We start from the raw sequence: 23,061 nt of genomic DNA, 5'->3' as shown, positions 1-23,061 counted from the left end.
ACCCAAATAAGAACTGAGCAAACAAAGATTTTTTTACTCTAGGGATTTTCCCCCTGAAGTATTCATATATCTAAAAGATCTATTTTATTCTCTCAACATTCTAGCTCTAATTTAAACCAAGGGGTGTGTAAGTAGTCATGTATCATGTATTCATAATAATGATATGCTTGTGGCAAGTGGGATTGCTGCCATAGAAATTAAAAATCTTAATTTCTAAAACATTGGAGCCTAACTTGGCAGACACAAAGGCATTTTAAAAGTATTTAAATGTGTAAGTGATCATTTCAACCAGGTTTTGAAATATTACTTATGTTCCAACTAGTCTTATGCTTACCTATCTGTCCACAAATGAAAATAGCAGCTATTCTAAATCAGAGAGGTAAAACTTGATTCCAAGACTTTCTAAATGGGTACATTCTAATAAACTTATTCCTTCATTTTAGCTAGATTTCAATATTTCAAGGAATATAGCATTCAATATTTGAAAATCATGATTTGGTGAAATAATAATGTAGTGATTAAAAATGGAGAAAACTCAACACAAATCAATTGGAGCAAAGAAAGGAAACTTACCATCTCTTCTGTTAAGCCTCGCAAATCCAGGGCTATGGCTACTAGACAGCTCCGAGGAACAACTGAATGATGACTGTGGCAAAGCTGAAACCAGCTGATCATCACAATTATCTGTTAGGGAAAAGCATCATGTTCAGATTAATACATAGTGTTAGTACATGGATTAATGCATAATATTCTCTTGGAACCCCCAGATAAAGAAAGCAAAATTAATCACCTAACCTTACTGCAGATTTCCAAAAACCCATTCCAGATCAAAATTTTGTCTCTTTTATGAACTTCTCTGTCCTACTCAAGCCCAGTAATAACATTATTTTGGCTAATGTTTCATCTACCTCTCTGTTTCATCTCTTATTTGCCTTGACTTCTTTCATTTCCTATACTCTTCTGCTAACTCCAGAGACAAGCTTGATAAATGGTCCACAGTTCCAGAGCTTCTGTTTATGGGAACTGGTACTGACATCTGCCTTTTCAGCTTAAACTCAAGTAACAAGTACCGCTGACCCAGATAGACATGTGTTTCTTGCACTATTAAAGGGAAATCTGTATTATGTTCAATTACCAACAACTACAAAAATGTTAGCAGCTCTTAAAACTACATGGAAGACAGAGCTGATTGGCCCAGTACTGCATGTGTATCCAAAGTAGAAGAGATATCAAAACATCAATGTGCCATTATTAACATGTAGGTCTCCAGTTTTCCATAGAAAAAGTGCATAGCATTTCAGAAAAGGAACTAACTGCAGTTCACAATCAATGGTGCATAAGCAAGCAGGTTCTAATCAATAACTTGGATGTTAAATCCCTCTCCACCACAATTACTATACAGGGCATGTATTCATTCTCCATTTATTTTTGCAAACTATAAATTGAGAATCAATAGCAGTTCTACTTTTAGCTAAAGGAGAACTGACTTAAACACCAGAAAGAGTGTATAGATGCCCTTTCTGTACTGTAATGGCACTGCTGTTTGAAAAAAAAATGAAAAGTAAGCAAAATATATACCATTTGAGGGGAAGAAAAATATTATAAAATGGAAACTCTTTTTGGGGTCAGGAACACATCATTTATATAGTAAGTTATAGAAAAACCCCGGAGCCAAAGTTTTATTTTCATGATATCGAAGAGCCAGCTTGTAATAAAAAGAAAATGCCATTTTTAGTGACATTTTGACCTTCAAAAAAAACCACCTCTTTATAAACTACACAAGCAGTCTTCAGAAGCAATTTCTCAAACTAATATAGTTCTCATAAGTATGTGTGTGTGTGTGTGTGTTTCTGTGTATGTAGAGAAACATGATGTGATATAAAGAGTGGTATCCTTGCACTCAAGAAGAACTGGGTTCCCATCTAACTTGGACACAAATTTGTAGTGTGACCCCAGGTCAGTAATTTAACCTCTCAAAACCAAAAGCAACTTTTTAATACTGGGTTACAAAGAAGATAATACTCTGAGCCAGATAAGGTTCCTCAGTGTTAATATTCTTTCTTTACATTGTGTGTTAAACTTTCTCTGATTGAATTGGACAAACAATTTAGGATTGGCTGGCTAAAAAATTGACCACACAACAGGAAGGCCCTTAAAAACCCGAGCTCCTCAACTATGTACCCAATTCAGTCATGAGTCAGCATTTGAGTAAGAATCCAAATCTCTAAGAATGAACAAGACAGGGTGGGCAGGAGAAGGGAAAAGAAAGATTTTCTCTCCTCATCCTTCTCTCCCCTTCCTTCCCTAACACCTCCCCCCCACCCCAAGTTGGCAATCCAATTTATAAGCGTAGCTATTTGATGAGTAGGAGTCACAGTATCCAAAGGGGATATGGATACATTCTAGAGACAGCTTATTGTTATTCTTTGTCCTTTGTACTCAAAGATGACCATGATATCCAGAAGGTGATGTTATGACTTGCAAGTGAATTGGATTTAAATAAATAAATGTAAGAGATAAGAAATGCAAAGTTATGTGAGACCTGACTGCTTTCCAAGAGTCTCCCACCTGCCACTGCTTGCGCTTACTCTTTGCTTTCTAACTTTCTAAGTGTCCTCCTGCATACCAATGGACCTTCTTCTAGCGTTCCCTCTTTCCGTCTAGCATCCCCCTCACTGAAAAACCCCTTGCTTCACTGCTCCGCTCCTTTCTTCTAACTCTAAGCCCCCTTCATTTTGTTGACTCTAACTCTGTCCTGTTGCGAACCCCCCTGTGTTTCTTCTCTCACCGACCTCCTTCCGTCCTCCTGGCCCTCTGGCATCCTCTTTCTGTCCATCCTCCCTTACTATCTAACTCCCCAGTATAGATCTTCCTTCTCTCCCCTCAAACCTCGGGCTCCCTGCGCCCCTGTACACGCCAAACTAATCTGCCGGCCACACTAGGGCTGCGGCCGGGGGCTTGAGCCTGCCATGCACACCACACCCTGGACTCAAGGGGACTGTACCCCCTTCTGTGTGCCTGGCACCTCTGCAGGGGCTACACCAGAGGCCAGCCTGGAGAAGCCCAGGATCTCTGGGGTAGATCCCCTCAGGATGGAGGGAGCTGGGCTTTTTCCCCACCTGTCAGTCCTGCTGTCCTGTAAGGTCCACGGGGCTTTTCAGCTTGGCTGAAGTGGAGGGGCAGGGGCCCCAGCCATTCCCTGATTGATGGGCAACCCCTCAATTTATAATTCCTTGCCACCACAAAAAGAGCAGCTATAAATATTTTTGTACATGTGGGTCCTTTTCCCTTTTTTATGATCTCTTTGGGAAAAAGACCCAAAAGTTGTATTGCTGGGTCAAAGGGTATACACAGCTTTATAGCCCTTTGGGCATAGTTCTACACTACACTCCAGAATAGTTGGATCAGTTCACAGCTCCACCAATAATGTATTAGTGTTCCAATTTTCCCACAGCTTCTCCAACATTTATTCTTTTCCATATTAGTCAATCTGATAGGTATCAGGTGGTACCTCAGAGTTGTTTTAATTTGCATTTCTCTAATCAATAGTGATTTAGAGCATTTTTCATATGGCAATAGATAGCTTTGATTTCTTCATCAGAACACTGCATGTTCAAATCCTTTGACCATTTCTCAATTGGGGAATGACTTGGTTTCTTATAAATTTGATTTAGTTCCTGATATATTTTAGAAATGAGGCCTTTATGAGAAATACTTGCTACAAAAATTGTTTCCCAACTTTCTGCCTTCCTTCTAATTTTGGATGCATTGCTTCTGTTTGTACAAAAACTTTTTTAATTTAATGTAATCAAACTCATGCATTTTGCATTTCATTATATTCTCTATCTCTTGTTTGGTCATAAACTGTTCTTTCTAGACATCTAAGAGGGTGTATGCATTACTTTTAAAGAATATATCTATTTAATTAAGTGTTTTATTCTATAGACAACAAGTGGAATGACTAAAGAAGGAACTCTGAGTTTTCTGTTTCCAATATAATTTGCCTGCCTTGTAAATTTAAGTTTTCACTCATCATACTTTCTTAACCTGAGGTTCTCAAATTAGGTTTCATATTTAAATAGCATGCTCTCCCCATTTAAAACTTTGGTTCTTCTAAATAATATTTTCAATCCATCTATAATACTGCCTTTATTCCTAGCCCTCATCAAAAGAAACATTAAAGCAAGTATAAGTTATAGAAGAGTTGTATTCTAAGCCAGGATTTTGCATGCAACAGAGCCATTCTTCATGTAAATAAGTAAATAAATCTTTGAATGTTCAGTGAACCTGTTTTTCTCCAACTGCAATTTGTAACAGTATATCAGTGTTATTCCCTATAATAACTGTTTTTGTTTTTTCTGTAAAGATGAACTGAGAAATATGCTTTCTCTGCTATACCTTCCCAAAGTTAAGTAGAGTAATCAGATTCTGTAATATTGAATATCATCACAATTAAACAAGAATTCTTATATTAAAGTTGAAATAAGCTGGCACTATTTAACGCTTGCTTTTGTAACGATTAGAATGACGCCACCTGCTGGAGACTTACTGTAGAAGAGTTCTACCCATGAAGCGAAGGTCTTTGAGGGCAAGACCAGGCTTCAGGAAGTGACGCGGACTAGTGGGAGGAGGAAGGAAGAGACTGGCGCTCGGTCTCGCTCCCTTTTCCTCTGGACTCTGGTGGAGAGCGGAGCTAGAAATGTGCTCTCCCTTTAATAGACAGGAATCTAGGCCTTTCTCTCTCTCTTTACCAAATTCTTATTTTCCTTAATAAATGCTTAAAAGCCTAACTCTTGCTAAAGCTTATAATTTATTGGCGACCACTCATTAGATATTTTAGACAGACTAGCTAGAATTTTAGCCCTTAACAAACAATTACATAAGCAAAAGGCAAAATACACTCCCTGCTCTCAAAGATCTGGCAGTTGAGTGGGTGAGAAAACAAGAAAATATATACAAACAAGCTATATATAAAGGAAAAATAGGAAATAATTAAAAGAAGTAAGGCCCTAGAATTTAGAGTTTGGGAAAGGCTTCCTGTAGAAGGAAGGATTTTAGGGGAAACTTAAAGGAAACCAGGGAAGTCAGTAGCTGGAGAGAAGGAGGGAGAACATTCCAATTATGGTAGTAGCCAGAGAAAATACACAGATCCAAGATCCCAAGATTATCTTGTTTGTGGAACAGCTAGGAGGCCAGAATCATTGGCTCTAAGAATATAAATGGCACGGAATAAGGTGTTAGAAAACTGAAAAGGTAAGAGAGGCCTAGGTTATTAGCGATTTTTCATATCAATTTTGTTTTATTTGATCCTGGAGATACTAAGAAAACATTTGAGTTTATTGAGTGGGGTGTGTGTGTGTGTGTGTGTGTGTGTGTGTGTGTGTGTGTCGGGGGTGGGGGGGATGGGGTTGTATAGTCAGACCTACACATTAGGAAAATCATTTTGGTGGCTGAATGGAGAATGGATTGGAGTGGGGAGAGACGTGAGCCAGGCTATTCCAATATTCCAGGTTTCAGGTGATGCAGATCTACATTAAAATGTCAGTGTCAGAGATGAGAAGGGGGCATATATGAGAGATGTTGCAAAGGTAAAATCTACAGGCCTTAGAAACGGATTGGATATGGGAGGTGAGAAATAGGGAGGAATTAAGGATGTCACCCAGATTGTAGGTCTAGGACTTGCAGGATGGTGTTGCCTTCCATAGTCATACAGAAGACTGAGAAAGGTTTGTGGAGAAAGGTTATGTGTTCTGTTTTGGGTGTTTTTAGTTTGAGATGTCTATTGAATATCTGGTTTGAGATATCTGCAAGGCAGTTGGAGATAAAAGATTGGAAGTCAGCAGAGAGATTAGGGCAGGATAGGTCAATTTGAGGATTAGCAGCATAAAAATGATGGGGGTCGATGAGATCACCAAGTGAAATATTTACTGAGGGATAAGAGAAAAAAACAAAGACAGAACCCTGAGGGACATCTACGGTTAGAAGGTTTAATCTGGTTGAGGATTCAGCAAAGGAGACTGAGAAGGAGCAATTGGATAGGTAGGAGGAGAATGGAGACATAGTGGGGTTATGGTATTCAGGAGATCTAGAAATAAGAGAGCATCAATATGAAGAGGGTGAGCAAAAATGTCAAAGGCTGTAGAAAAGCCCATGAGAATGAGGACTGAAAATTGGATTTGGCAGGTATGAGATCATTGATAACTTCGTAGAAAGAAGTTTCAGTGAAATGATAACTAAGGGGTAAAAATTGGGGAAAAAAGAGACAGTGGCTTTTTCAGGGAGATGGCTTAGGAAAGAATTGAAGGGTCAAGGAATTGAAGGAAACTGTAGACATTAAGTAGTGTTTTTTTTTTTTAAGAGAAGTCAGAGGGAAGGTTGAAAATCCAATAAATTATGGTGTCTTATGGAAAGAGTTTATATCACAGACAAGGCCGCATTACAGCTACAAAGTCATGAAGCCAGAAAACGTTATTTAGATTTTTTATTTAAGCAACGTGAACTTTTGCATACAGATTAAATTTTAAAAATCCATTTTAATAGGAACTATGACAGCATCAAATGAAAATAAAACAGGCCTGTGTATAGTCTCTAATTGACTAATGGAAAAGAATAATAAGATTAAAAATTTATGTGTAGAGCAGGAAAGGATCTGTGAAATCATCTAATCCAACCCTTTATTTTTCAGTTGAGCTGAGTTCAAGTATACACGAATAGATAAATATCCTAATATTTAAGAACTGTGTCTTTAACCTGAAACTTAGATTGACATTTCATTGTATTTGTGTCAAAGGTGGTAATACTTGGGCCGTTTTTTTACTCCCTTGGAACAGAGGCTAGTCAATTCAATTTAATAAGCATTGAATAAGTGCATATTTTATGTAAATCCATATGCATTTTTTGTTTGTTTTTGTAAATCTATATATTAAATAGTTACCAAGGCCATAAATACAAAACCAAAACATGTCTTGCTTTCATGGAAATCACATTCTACTGGGGAAATCAACTCTATAGCAACCCTTTTGCCTTTTTGCAAAAGTGAGAACCATAGAAAGATAGATTATTAGAGCCAGAAGGGAATTTAGGGAGTATATAGATGAACTCAGTTATTTTATAGATGAAGATAAAATATTATAGAAAGGTCATATAGCATATTTCAGATGTGTGAATATTACCTGGGCTGTGCTGTTAATTTTGGGGGGGGGGCAGGAAAGGGGGGAAGGGCAATGAGGGTTAAGTGACTTGCCCAGGGTCACACAGCTAGTAAGTGTCAGGTATCTGAGGCCAGATTTGAACTCAGGTCCTCCTGAATCCAAGGCCAGTGCTTTATCCACTGTGCCATCTAGCTGCCCCCTGCTGTTAAATATTTAACAACTTACTGGAAAGTGTGAGAATATTATTACCAGGGTCCCCCTGTTGAGAGAGCATGGGGTGACCTTTCCAAGGGTGATTCACCTTCCAGAAGTTACCTCACAGTTCATGCACAAACTTCAAGTCATGTCATCAATGGACTTGAATGATACCATCCAATTAGCTTGAAGCTGTGTGTGGGTACAGCCCCTCTTCCTGTCCCACAGGCAGTTTCCACTGGAAAAGACTTAGGTTCTTTCTCTTGGTGGCATGATCTGCTAGGTGGAGGTGGCTTTTTCTCTCTTCCACATAGATCTTAGTTACGGTTTTCTATTCTTTCAGAGACACCTGTTCTCTCTCTTTGCCAACTTCTAATATACTTTAATAAATGTTTAATCCCTAAACTGTTGCTGAAGCTTCTAATTTATAAGTAAATCCTAGATAGCTTCTCCTATACTGGGGGCAGGTAAGGTGATTTAGTTTTACCTGTCACAAGGAAGGAAGGAAGGAAGGAAGGAAGGAAGGAAGGAAGGAAGGAAGGAAGGAAGGAAGGAAGGAAGGAAGGAAGGAAGGAAGGAAAAGAAAAACATATTCACAAAATACCTTTAATTTTAATTGGCATTATTACTTTCTCCATCATTTTCTTAAATTTAGAAAATCCACAGAACAATAAATTAAGTCTTGATTTGTACCTTTTGCTGATTTTTTCAAGTGAATATGCTTACATAAAATTTAATAACCAGTGCTTATGAATTGGTACTGTCTCCTGATATAGCTCTCCTTCAGTTCTGTGAGTTACCATTCAGCATTACATCATAGCTTTCAAGAGGGTTGCTTGCAACAGAGTCAATGTGGCAAACACCATACTCCTCTTCAAAAATTAATGACCAGTATATCTTTGGTCCTGAGGTACATTAGAAAACAGGAATTGTAATCTTATCATACATCTTTGACATGGTGCCAATGCCAAACTTATGAACTGTGTTGTGTATGTTAAGTAATTCAATAAATATATAGAAACATTCAATATTAAATAATACACATATATACATGTACATATGCATGTACAAATACACATATAATATTCATATATTTATATTTATTTGTTTAATTTTCCTTTTTGAGAAAACTATTCCAGAGATTGGGGTATAAATTTTAAAGTTGCATTGTCAATAGTGTTGAAATTATCAAATTACAGCATAACTCCTTAATTCTGTAAAAAAAAAAAAAGTGATCCAATCTAATTCCTTCATGTAATAGAAGAGGGAACTGAGTTCCAGAACTGTGAATGCCTCACCCAAAACCACATAGCTAGTTCATGACATAGCTGAACCTGGTACCATAGAAATCCCAGTTAAAATGCTTGTGATCTTCTTCCCACAATGGTTTTCAAGATGACTTTGCTCATGTTACATAATCATCACAGTTAGAAACTGCCATACTTAAAGTATGGAACAAAGAAGAATTCCTAAGCTCTCAGGCCTTTAGACCCATTGACCAGACTTTAGGATTGTAGACATTTAAAGCACCCAAAAGACTTGGTTAGATTATTTTCTTAGACAATCAGCTCTTTCTTTCTTGATCCAGTAAAAGCTTTTAACATCTCAGAACTGACTCATCTTCTTGACACATTTTAAACTTCTTCATTTGTGACAACATTCTATGATTACATTGCTTATTGGCTGCAAGTTTTCTCTCTCTAGAGCTCATATTTTAGTGATGATCTTATAAAATATGCTTGACATTTTTCCTTCTACTTAATTATTTTTTTATTTATATGTCTCTTGATTGTTTTATGATTTTTATGTTATTAGTATCAGTCTTTCTATATTTAGGTGTGGCAAGATGAGTACCACAGTATGAGAGGATGTGTTATTTGTCAGTATTTTCTTATCCCCTTCCCAATGTGCACCTTGGCTGATCAGACATTTAAGGAAAAATAGTTCCTAGATAGTGGCAATGCTTTCAGCAGAAAGCCATGGAAGAGGATATGACATATGTGGGGATTATACATGTAAGGGATATCTGAAAAAAGAAGAAGAGATAGAATTGCCCTGAAATGACCATTCTCCAGGCTGGCATACCCTTTTACAATTAACCCCTACTAAGCACAAAATGCTACAAAGAAAAGGATAGTTTCTTTTTCTAAGTATGATTTTCCTGTCACTATTAACTGAATAGTGCTTTCAGATACTAAGTGAAACTTACTTAATGATACTGAAGTCTGTCAATCAGTAACTTAATCTTATAGGGGCATGTCTACCACTAATAGAAAATGTCTAAAAGGTGCCAATAAAAGTTGCCAAGTGTTACACTAATAGTACAGTCAAGCTGAGGGAAAAGGCCATTTTTTGAAATATGCCATCGAATGTAGTTTGCAGAAGTATATCTCCTTTTTCTGCTGAATAAACCACAGATATACATTTGATAGATTGCTAACACACTGTGATGTTAATGGGAAGACCTTGGTTTAGAGACAACCATTGGCTTTCAGATCGCTGGCTTATAGACTTAACAGGTTGAAGAGTTAGCCCGATTAACCTCCAGGGACAGAAGGAAGTAGAGAAGCAGTTAACTGCACAGCCAGAGGCTGATTGAATTCTGAGGTATAATAGCAGCTATTTAAAGTTCAGATGTGAGAAAATGGAAACACCCCCACCAAAAATGAATGACCAAAAGCAAACAAAGATGAGGGATAATACTATGTGAAAAAAACCCAAAAGCTTATTAAATATAATGAAAGAGTACCCTAAAGCTATATGAGTCAAAACACAGGTTGAGATATGATGATATGGTCCTATCAACCACTTTGCAATTGCTTTATTTCTCAATATACTGTAGCCAAGGAAAAGAATAAATAGAATCCACTGAGTTTTATTACCAATATAATAAAGTAATGTGCTGCATTTTCAAAATAGGAAATACTTTGCATGGCAAACAGATAGAACAGACTTATTGTAAGCATAACTCTTCAAAGAGGGAATAAAGTGGCTCCATTTCATTATAAAGCAAGAAATACTATGGTATATTTATTTTAAAGGGTAGGGGCAGTGAGGTGGTACAGTGAATAAAGCACCAGCTTTGAAGTCTGGAGAACCTGAGTTAAAATCTGGCCTCAAACACCTGACATTTACTAACTATGTAACCACAGGCAAGTCACTTAACCTCGATTGACTCACCTAAAAGAAAAAAAAAAAAGGCGAACTAATATAGTTCTCTAAAATATGCTAAGTATGAAACACATCAAAAATATTTACCTGAAACAATTATTCTCCTGAGTAATGAAAATGAATTTGAGTTATGTATCTCCTACTGATTTTGAATGAGTCACTTATTGAAGATGAAGATTGATTAAAAGAGCTCAGAGTGATCTTCCTGGAGAAGAGAATACTCTGGCAGGACATGAGAACTGTCCTCAAGTATTTGAGGTAATGTCATATAAAATAGGGATCAAACATTTTATTCTACCTCCGAAACTTTGTGATTCTATGAAATTATTTAACTGTAATTTGGGCAAATTAGAGAGTAACTGAAGTAAAATTATGATGGCCAATTGTAGCTAACCACTGTAAAACGTATTTAAAATATTCAGAAGCTTAATGCAATCTGCTAAAATAATTCATATGAAGTACCTTCTGAGTTCAAATAAGTATAAATCCCACTCCCCCTAAAATGGAGGGTTTGCAGTTGAGGCGTAATGAATTTAATAAAATTCAAATTATAGAAAACATAGTCATCGTGTGCATATTGTATGAAGAGCATTATGTTAGGTACTATTGCTATGGGTGATTAGTAAGTTTAGATAAGATTTATAGTCCCTGTCCTCAAGAAACTTAAAGTAAAATCATGGATAAAATATATAAAATAAATATATAGACACATAAAATAAATACAAAAATAAAATTATAATAATTTAAATGCATCAGTTTAAAAACAAAATGTTATATAAAGCCTGGGATATGTGTGATAATATTTCTGAGTGTGCTATTTATGATATTTTCACTTCATAGAGGAAGCATTGTTTAAATTAGGATTTAGTGAATAATTAGGAATTCAGTAGGTGGAATTGGAGAAGAAAAAAAAACATACCAGGAAGAAGGAACATTCCATTCAGGGAGTACAGTATGAATAAGGGTAAAGAAAGAGGAAAGTAACATGTAGGTCATTTTAAAAAAACATACAAGAATCCAGTTTGGTTGAAATATGCAATATATGATGTGAAGTTGAATGAGAAAATATTGAAAATGCAGAGTGGTATCAGATTGTAGTAGATGCCAATTATCTGATGAAAGATTTTAAATTTTACTTTGTAAAGAATTAGGAAAATACTAGAGATTTTTTTTAACAGAATGTAATTAACAATAGCCCTCTGGCTCTAAGGGGAAAGCATTTGTTCTTTCTCAGTTCTAAAAGACTTGCATACTATCAAGAAGATGAGGTCTATCTCAAGGAGCATGCATGCAAATGGTCATATGCTCACTTACTAAATATGTTTACTAAAGTGAGTGTGCAACCAGAGGTGTCAGGTTGTTTCCTGTGGTACCTGCCTCTAGGGGATTCATCAGTGTGGATTAGTCACTGAGCAGAGAACAAGAACTAATTCATTTAATTTAAAGATGAGGGATTCTGCCCATTCTCTCCCTTTTTCCCTTCATTTTGGAGTTTGTCACTTGAGACTTTTCCTTGCATTTGGGAAAGGGGAGGGAGTAGAATCTCTCTTTCCATTCTTGCAAAATGGTAACTATATATCTCTATCTCTACCTCTACCTCTCTCTATATCTATCTATATAGTTTATATGTACATAGAATGTTTGTATTGTTTTATATCTGTATGGATATAGAATATTTCTCATCTAGACACATCTGAAAATAGATCTTAAGTCCTTGCTTTTTTTTTTTTTGCTTCGCTTTGTACACCTTTCTCTAAGCACAATTCAAACAGTGATCCTGAGATGGTAATTTTTTTTAGCTTTGATAGATAGAAACCTCCTGAATTCAATCAATCAATTAATAAACACTTATTTAGTGCCTACTATATGCCAGACACTGCTAAGCAACAGAATTTAGGAAATACTGAGTCCTGCTGATTGCTCAGCAGTCATCAGTCTTTGCAACAAATTCTCAGAGAAGATGACCATGGCCAGAAAAAGGACTAAGGAAGCCCAAATTGTATTTCCTCCCTACCTCTGCCCTCTCATTGTCTGTGCTTTTCCTTGGAAATTATTAGCCATGTTCTTTTTGAGGGAACCTCAGGAGAGCTCAGGCAACTTGCTGCCTTCTCTCTGCCCTCTTGGCTCTGCCTCATCCTGTGGGATATTCTTGGAAAAAATTCTGGAGTAGTTTGTTATTTATTTCCTTCTCCAGTGGATTAAGGTAAACATAAGTTAAGTGACTTGCCCAGAGTCACACAGCTAATATCTGAGGCCAAATTTGAGCTCAGGTCTTCCTGACTCCAGGCACAGTGAAACTAAATACCTGCTCTCCATGAGTGGTGGCCTTATTTAAATCCTAAATAATGTAAATCTTCCAGAGCCTAGAGTAGAAGGAGCCACACCTCTTTTGTTGCTTGTTCTCCTTCTACCAGTTGACCTAATACATTTCTTCCTAAAACTATTTTGAGTTGTGGGGTTTGTTCCTGGGAACAACAGAGGCCATTGCACATTTAGAAAGAGAAAACTAGATCCAGATATTTAAGACAAGCATAGATCTAGATTTGATGAAGTCAATATTAACCTCATCACAGGTAAATAATGTTATCAGCAATAAGAACACAGGTGTCTGAACCAAGTATGATCTGCCCTCTCTGTACTCTTAACTATCCTGCTGAAAGTGGATATCCTTGGATCCAATGTAATTTTTCTCTGGCTTTACACATTTTCTTTGGCTCTTCCCTATGCCTGGAATACTCTCCCTTTTCTATTCCAACCACTTCCTTTAAGTGCCAAATAAAATCTTCTACTGAAAGTCTTTCTCAAATCCTCTTAATTCTAAAACCTTCCCTCTTTGATTATTTTCTTTTTATCCTTTTCATAGACTATATGTATAGATAGATAGATAGATAGATAGATAGATAGATAGATAGATAGATAGATAGATAGATAGAGATATAGTCTCTTTCTTTAGATTGTAAGGGAAAGGGCCATCTTCTGTCTCTTTGTATCCACAGCATTTGTCACAGTTCCTGCTACATATTAGATACTTAATAAATTTACTAAATACAGAAATGTGCTCTATTTATGGCTCGATAAAGTGTGGTAGATAAGGGGCTGAAACTAGCTCAGAAGTGATCATTAAAATTTAAGAGTAAGCATTTACAATTTGGTAATCCGAAGATAAATCAAAGTTTGATTTATTGTTTTGTTGACTGCCTATATTTAGGAAACTGCTAAATTTAAGCAATTTGAATTTAAAAGTCCACTGTGCATGCATTCTGTCCCCCAAACCCCCAGATCCTGTTGTTAAATATGTGCCAGTACAACCCTGAGTAGAAATGAGAATACAAAGGAGCCTTAAGCCCTCTGGCTGGCTCTAAACATAATCTTAGCAACTTCACAATTTCAGGTACCACTATAAAATCAATGCCTCTCCATCTTTACTTCTCACTTAATTGTCCCTTTCTATTTGAATATCTCACTACCACTTCAAAATCAAAATATTCTAAATTAAATATGCATGATAAACCCGTTTCTCAACTTCCTTTTTGCCTAGTCAGGCAAGGAAAGTATTTTAGAATAATACATTACTCATCCCATCATATTATTTCAATCATTTAAGTTCCAGTGTGTTCTCCTTTAATTATTCCAGTGTTATGTATATGGAGACATGAATATAATAAACTTTTACTGATCAATTGATAAAATGAAAGTTAATTCCGGTAGTCAATTAATATTTAACTACTAATACACCTAAGAAAGTTATTACACAAACTGCTCATTGAGGTATTTGAACTATAGTATATATTTGTCCTGTCAGGGTGGCCAGGACTAATTTTAACCCCACTATAGAGCCTTCTCTTAGGAAAAAAACCAAAGAGTTATAGTATGATGATTGTTGCTTCACTCTTTGTTATCAACCTGTCATCTAAATATCCTGCAGGGATACCTGATTTTCATATTTTAAGTTGACATATAGGAACCACTTTCAGAAAAGAGGTCATGGGAGAATAGAGGTTGTGGGAGAGTAGAAGCAAGTTGGCTTAGTGAAAGGTTGCAGATTAGTCAACAAGCATTTAAGTGCCTACTATGTACTAGGCACTGAGCTAAGAACTAGAAATACAAAGAAAATTAAAAGTTTGCCTGAGGTGCTCACAACCTAATATTAGAGACCACAGCTAAACAACTATGTATAATTGCTTGGTTATAAATATTACATACAGTATAAATTAGAACTAAGCAACAGAGGAAGGGACTAGAATTAAGGCAGATAGGGAACGGCTTCCTATAGACAGTGGTATTTTAGCTGACTTGAAAGAAGCCATGGAATCCAGAAGGCTGTGTCATAGCCCAGCTCCCTTATTATTACAGCAAAATTTCAAGAAATTCACAAAACAAAGTAAAAGAATAGGTTTTTCTATGTTTTGCAATAAAAGAAAAAAATCTTTTAAGGAAAATTCTGGAAAAAACCAGCAAAGAAAGATGACCTCATTTTGCGGTTCTTGGAGAATATTACCATCTATGCTCCTAGGTACATTGATCTTCACTATTTCATTTTGGCCATGTAAAAGGAAGACTAAAAGATTTTGATTTTATCCCCAAAAAACCTTCTTACCATTGGGTCCCAAAGCACTGATAATGTATTTAATAAAACTTAGTACTTGTTCAAACTGAGCCAATGAATTACAAGTTAATGATGAAAATTTCATAACACAGAAGATGCTCCTTCTTCTACTGATACAAAAGGTTGTTTTATGTCTGACAAATTATTTAGCACTTCATTGAGTAGGGAAAATATTAACTTAATGAATTGATCTTTTTTCACCATAAAAGTATTTTATTATTTTCCAGTTACATGTAGAAATAGGTTGCAACATTTTTTTTTTTTTTTGGTGAGGCAATTGGGGTTAAGTGACTTGCCCAGAGTCACACAGCTACCAATTGTTAAGTGTCTGAGGCCGGATTTGAACTCAGGTCCTCTTGACTCCAGGGCCAGTGCTCTATCCACTGCACCATCTAGCTGCCCCCTGCAACATTTTTTTAAGATTTCTAGTTTCAATTTTTTTCTCCCTCCCTCCCCTCCTGCCCTCCTCCCCAAGACAGCTAGCGATCTGATATAGGTTATATATGTACAATCACATTAAAACATATTTCTGCATTAGTCATGCTGTTCAAGAAGAATCAGAGCAAAAAGGAAAAACATCAAAAAAGAAAACACACAAAAAAGAGATAGTATGGTTCAATATGCATCTAGATTCCATAGTTCTTTTTCCCCCCTGGATTTGGAGAGCATTTTCCATCATGAGTCCTTTGGAACTATCTTGGACCATTGTATTGCTGAGAAGAGTCAAGTCCATCACAGTTGATCAACACACAATGTTTTTGATACTGTGTACAATGTTCTCCTGGTTCTGCTCACTTCAGTCAGTATCAGGTCATGTAAGTCCTTCCAGGTTTCTCTGAAATCCACCTGGTCATCATTTCTTACAGCACAATAGTATTCAATTACATTCATATACCACAGCTTGTTCAGTCATTCCCCACTTGATGGGCATCCCCTCAATTTCCAATCTTGCCACCACAAAAAGAGAAGCTATAAATATTTTTGTACATGTGGGTCCTTTTCCCATTTTTATGATCTCCTTGGGAAATGGATTGCTCTTACAAGGATCATGAAGGAAAGGACTCTGAAGAAAGGTCAAAGATTCTTGAAATCTAGGTAGGCTTACCTATCACAAAATCAAATCTTTAAAGCATAGGTGTCAAACAAGCAGCCTAAAACTGCACTGGCCTTGCTGATATGAATGTGTAATTTGGAAACATTTAAAAACTAAATAAAACACAATAGAATATAGATTATGTTAATATGTGGTTTTCTAAGTCAAAATGTGGTCAGCAGGAATCATTATATATGATTTGGTGGCTCCCTTTCTATTAGAGTTTGAAATTACTTATCTACAATATCAACAAAACAAAAAATAAAATTGTCAAAATAATGGACCCTTGTTTCAAGAAGAATCCTAGCACCATATTGTTTAGTTTCCCAAAAGAAATGCTTAGGGCTTCTTCTCCACTCTAAAGACTTGGAATAGCTATTCTCCATTTGGAGAAACGATTTGGGGAAAAAGGACAGGAGTACTATTCTTTAATGTTAAGTGCCTTACTTCATCCAAAATGGTTGAGTTAAATTCATCACATGTAAAAAAAAAAAAGCTCAATTTCTGTGAGATCTTCTAGAAGAAGAGGGAAGGAAGATGAGAAATGAGAGGAGTCTAGGTAGCCTGGTTCCCTCTTTGATGTTGAAATGCTTTGGACTCCCTATGCTTCTTAGGAAAAAAAAATCCCCCGCATTAAAGTAAAAGCAGAGATTGAAGATATGAGGAAATATAAAAGAGATTCTTATATAATGATTAAATGCTATAGAATAAAAGAAAGGAGAAAAAATGGCCAAGAAAAGGAAAACTACCATAATATCAACTTGGCACCCAGAAATGAGAATGGAAAAGTCACAAGAATTCAGTGAATGATACAGAGTTGGCACAAGAATTTTTTTTAAAAAAGAAAGAAAAAACTTCTACATAACTCTCAAATTCTTCCTGGGAAAGGGTATTTTTTTTTAATGTCCTATAGAGTTCCAGATCCTTCATCAGTTATCAACACACCAATATAAACAATAGCATCCATGTGGTAGGGCACAGAAAGAATCTTTAGCACAATGTAATCTAAAGCTTGATTTTTCTTGCTTATACAGAGAAAAAAATTGATTTGGATATAATTTGTCCATGAATCTCTTGCTTTTTGATTAGCCTTGAAAGTTTTAGAGGACTAATTGGCCAAGGTACATGAGCTTGTGGACAGGCTTTTTTGAGATCGTGATTGGTGTTCCTTGGAATTCAGCTTCGGCACACAGCCAACATTTTCAGCAGTCCAGGACAGGTGGTTATTATCTGCGATGAGGAGTGGGGAGACCAATAATGGCTATTTTATCATAGTTAGCTTATAAGGGACATAGACTCAGTAACCTTGGGAGGAAACTATTATCTCAAGGTAGGCAATCTGCCCAGTACTTTTTGATAACATTCTTGGCACTGCTTTTCTTGAACTAATTTGTAATGTACAACAACCTGTCCATGTCTTACTATGCAACTCAACATTGCCTACTGCCCTTACTTGTGATTCTTAGAAGTTTATGTTATTCCATCATTTGTAATATAAAAGAATGAGCAGAAAAATAATGGTTTTAAAATGCTGGGCATTTCTTCCTTCCTTCCTTTCCTTCCTTTCCTTCCTTTCCTTCCTTCCTTCCTTCCTTCCTTCCTTCCTTCCTTCCTTCCTTCCTTCCTTCCTTCCTTCCTTCCTTCCTTCCTTCCTTCCTTCCTTCCTTCCTTCCTTCTTTCTTTCTTTCTTTCTTTCTTTCTTTCTTTCTTTCTTTCTTTCTTTCTTTCTTTCTTTCTTTCTTTCTTTCTTTCTTTCTTTTTCCAAACAGGCAGGTTCTGTTAAAGCTTCATAATTTATATAATTTCTCAAAAGCAATCCAGGTCACTATCCTGCTTTTTGATTCTTGCACCAGACCATTATAAATTTGAAGTACCATCCAAGATACATATGAAAATGGAAGAAAAAAATTGTTTTTCTAAAGAATATCATAATTTAGAAGTTTTGCATTCTCTATCCATTCATCCATCCATTAATTCATTTATGTGTGTGTTATGTGTGTATACATACACATATGTACATATATATATGCGTGTGTTTGGCTTTTGTGTATATAGTTTGTATAAACTCTTTTTTATGATTATGGAACTCATTATGACCTTTATATAGCAACTTATTTATTTACCTGGGATTGACCCATCAATAGCATAATATAATCTACAAACAATAGCATCTAGAAAACTCATTCATGCATAGGTAATCATTCTTCAATTTGGACTTTGAATTGGATAATTTCTTTAATGACAGAAAATTCCTTTGCAAGATTACCTCTCCCTATTTTATGCCTCACTTGATAATACTCAAAGGGATACAAAATAAAATCATCTTTGTGTTTATGTATTTCAAGGAAAGGTAAAACATTTCATTCAACACATGCTTTGAAGTTACTCCATGAAAAAAGAAAACTGGTCACATTACCAAATAAATATACTTGTTTAATACAAAAATCAGCACAGAGAGCTTATATTTTATACTTTCTTCAATCAATTGTGTGACTATAAAAATCTAGTTTATGTAGAATACCATTTTAAAACTCTGCCTGTTTTTTCTCAGACCTTCATCAAACATGCCCTCAATGCATTCATAGCTTATTCTCATGAATATTTTATATAGATGGTATATAGTAGGATATGGGTCAGTGACTCTTCAAATTTTCTAAGTTTCTTTCTTTTTTTTTTCTTTTTTTGGACAAATAACATTAATGATTTTTCCTGAGTCTAACATTCTCCTTCCTCAGATACCTTGAGAACTCATCTCTCAGTGCTTTCAAGCTGTGTCATGTCCAGTATAGGCCACCTCCATATATCTGTGGTATTACACAGTTACTCTTCTCACCAATTTTTTTTCTTTTTTTGTTTTAGTTCTGTTTCTATTTCCACATATAGCATATTGGGAACTGTGATGAAAAAGAAATCCAAATGGTATTAAAGTCTGTTGTCAATTATGAGGAATAATTGTTTAGTATAAATATTTTTGCAGGTTTTTTTGCATATTCTGTTTTCTTGCTTCCAAATCTATTCAAGAGAATGTAAGTTCATTGAGGGATGCTACTTTAATTTTGTATTTCTTTTTTTAGAGGCTATACTACATTGCCTTGTATATAGTGAATCTTTAATGAACATTTGTTGAATGATTAATGCTTATCATTAAATGACATCATATTAACTGGCTCAATTAAGTTTCTACCAAGTTTTTATTTTTGTGTAATTTTTTCCCCATTGCTGCTTTTAAATATAATACAAGTAGACATTGATCATAATTTTCTGCTGTCTATCCCAGTAACATTTTCTAAACAAGTTAACTTTCCAAATCAGCATTGCCCTTGGCTACAATATCTCTCCTCTTTTCAAGATCAAATGATTGTTGAATAAAATAGTGTCTATATTGTAGTGACTGATTTACCTAAATTACATTTCCTTAGGAAGTGTTGGTAATCTGTACCCAATCCCAACTTTTTCATCTACTTTTTTATTCAACCATTTAGTTAAGAGGGTCAGATTGCAGTTATTACATTCTATGTTTTCATTTTTATTCTTTTTTTTTAAATTTAGCAATAAATATTCATCTTTGATCTAGCAAATTTGTTCTAACTGTACAGAAATACAAGATTCTTGCATGACTCTTTTTTTTTTTAGGCAATGGGGGTTAAGTGACTTGCCCACGGTCACACAGCTAGTAAGTGTCAAGTGTCTGAGGCTGGATTTGAACTCAGGTACTCCTGAATGCAGGGCCGGTGCTTTAACCACTGTGCCATCTAGCCACCCCCCTTGCATGACTCTTAATCAGCAATCAGGGATAACTTATGTGTTCAATTATAATCAATTTTAATTTTAATGGTATTATTTGGTAATCTTTAAGTATCACAGACATGGTCTCTTGTCCTGAAAGTAATCAAAGTAACGTGGTACAACTTATTACAGCATTTGCTTAGCTGGAATAGTTTTTATGTACCCCAAGATAACCACCAGAACAAAGGCATTGGAGTTGTGCTCTTCTGGAAGCTCTTTAGTCATAAGACACAACAAATTTTTATTAGACAAACCACATATAATCACAAATTGCCACCATTAAAAACTAATTAAGAATATGAGATTATCAATTTCATAACTATGGAGAGAGAATTTGTAACCAGGAATTAAAGACAAGACTTAAAGAAACAAATTAGAAAATTATGATGAATAATTTAAAAAAATCTTTGTATAAATGAAATCAATGTAGCTAGAATAAGAAGACAAGACTGAAAAAAAAATAGCTTTATAAGTTCTAGTACGAGCACGACATCCAAAATCTGTAGGGAATTTGCACAGTTCATTAAGGAGGAAAAAATTCCTTAGTATGTGAGTGGTCAAAAGATAGTTTTCAAAAGAAGAAACTATTACCTACCATATGAAGATTGTTCAAAATATTGGAGAAATAAAAATTAAAACAATTCTGAGGTATCACCTCATACCCATCAAATTGACAGAGATAATTAGAAATGACTAAATTCAATGTTGTTATAAGTAGTGGAAGAAAAGCACCTGATTCGTTACTGTCTGAGTTGTGAATTCATCTGACCATTCTAGAAAACGGATGGTAATTGTTTGGATCTTATAATTTTAATAAATATTACGCTTTGTTTTTGCTATATTATTGCTAGGTTTATAACCTCACCCCACCCCAAGGTTAATTACATGAGATAACTGCTCGTTTTACTGATGAGGAAACTGAGGCAAACTGGGTTAAGTGACTTGTCCAGGGTCACATAGCTAGCAAGTCTTTTATTTGTTTTGTTTTGTTTTTGTCAACACAGTTACTTTAAATTTTATTTTTCTTAATCCAATTTGGTGAACAATAAATGTTTTCTACCAACTTGTGGTACAGAAACTTTCACAGGTTTCATAGGACTTTTTTGTTTAGGTTCTGCCTTTGTAGAAGTATTAGGGGCAAATGCAGCTGTCTTTTTAGTTGCATGCTTAGACTTTATTTTTTTCTTTTTTGCTTCCTTGGAAATCTTGATTTTTTTTTTTTCTCATTGGACCTTTTGAATTTCAGGTTCTGGTTCCTTTTGGCTATTATATCAGCAAGAGAAGCCTCAGTGATGGCCCTATTGAATTTAACAGCTCAGCAAGTTCCTTTCTTTTGAATCTCCCTCAACTATCCCTTGTACTTTCTTCTATATAGGCCAGACCAATTAATCTATCTCTGTCTGAGGTTAGATTTGAACTCAGGTCCTCCTAACTTCAGAGTAGGCACTCTATCCATTGAGCCACCTAACTGCCTATATATACATACATATATATATACACACACACACACACACATATATGTATATACACATATATACACATACATATATACGTATATATGTATATACACGCACATACTTTAAAACGATAGTAACAGTAACACTTTAAAAAATTGTCTATGAAGAAAAATTTTAAAGTGTTCAAATAAATCTAATACAGGGGTCACTGAGGTACTGCAGGCTGATGGACAAGACAGTTTCCAAGGCTTTGACTCCTGTTCACCCATTATGTTTTTTATCACTTCTTTACTGATAAGAACCCTGTGAGTAATGATACTGCAACAAGCTGAGGTATTGAATATTCAGAAGGATTAGCTCAAGTGGGTGTTTTATTTTAACATTGTATTTGTTGTATCTTAGAAGATTTTTATCAGCCTCTGAAAATTTCTCTTGGTGAATTTAGAAATCCTCTTTTTGCAACTTTTTCATTACTATCTTGGGCCCTATTCAACTCAAGGTACCCTGACTTAAAGAAACTAGTTGCACTGAATCTACAGAGATAATATGAATCATTGTTTTTAGTCCGAGGAGATCTCTTCTACAATCCCTGAGGGTAACCTTTATATCAGGAAACATCTAAGTAGAATTAAGGCCACACAGGGGAACTTTAATCTGGAATGTTGCATCTGGAGTCAAGGGACCTCAGTTCATATAACTGCTCTGCTGTTAGCTAGGTGTGACCTTGTGTAAATAATGTCATGGGGCGCAGAGCACCCCAGAATTTCTCTGGGGCATACCGAGGAATCTTCTCCTTGAGAAACTAAACCAGAGGACAGATAACGCCTAGAGGAACCAAATCGGACTGAGCTAGCTTGGGATTCCTACCCTTCATTCTGGTCTCCCTTATCCTGGGGAGATAAATTTGGGTGTGGCTGCGGCCTTTGTGTTCTGAAGAGGGATCTGTAGCCACCCCTCACTCAATTCCTTTAGTCACTACCAGTGGGGGATGGTCCTCCACTGCTCACCCAATTCCCCCAGCTACCACCAATGGGGGATGGTCCTCTCTCACTAAAGGAACTTTTCACGGGCAGATGGTCCACCCCCATCAGTCCTCTATAAAAGTACCTTCCGGTCTCCTGTTCGAGGAGATTTGGTACCTCTGAGCCATGTGCTTTATGCCAAATCTCCCCATGAAAAGTCTAAGGATTTCTTTCATGGTTTCCCTCCCCCCACCCTTCCCTTCCCTTGCTCCTAAATAAACTATCACCTTGTTCTAACTAAGTTTTGTGTGCAAGAGGGTGTAATTCTTTAAAGAGGATTCCTAAGAACCCCAACCCGTACCCCATTTTCCCACTATATCAATAACTTCACCTTAGTTTTCCCAATCTTTAAAATGATAGGTTGGTCTAGAGAATCCTTCCAGCTTGATTCCTTCCACCTCGAAATCTTCTGATTTCTTATGATTATATCTCAGTATATGTCCATCTAACCATACAAAACAAAGACAGGTTTTTATTTATTGTTGTTTTTGTTTTTGTTGATTGTTAGGGAGCAGGTGAAGGTTCAGAAGGAATTATTGAATCTGGTCACTGAATCAAGTTCATGCAATAAGCATTTATG

The 23,061-nt window shown here is 35.9% G+C and overlaps 1 protein-coding gene across 1 annotated transcript in view; it reads right to left on the bottom strand.

Annotated features, from left to right (window-relative positions):
- Window positions 1–23,061, bottom strand: part of LOC122735681 (contactin-associated protein-like 4) — a 583,309-nt gene that overhangs the window by 456,901 nt on the left and 103,347 nt on the right. Inside the window, 1 exon segment of the mRNA XM_043977415.1 lies at window positions 574–684. Coding sequence (XP_043833350.1) covers window positions 574–684 — 111 coding nt within the window.

The sequence above is a fragment of the Dromiciops gliroides genome, chromosome 1 (genome assembly GCF_019393635.1).
Source record: "Dromiciops gliroides isolate mDroGli1 chromosome 1, mDroGli1.pri, whole genome shotgun sequence".
NCBI classification, from domain to species: Eukaryota; Metazoa; Chordata; class Mammalia; order Microbiotheria; family Microbiotheriidae; genus Dromiciops; species Dromiciops gliroides.
This window is presented reverse-complemented; position numbering and strand designations above follow the sequence as displayed.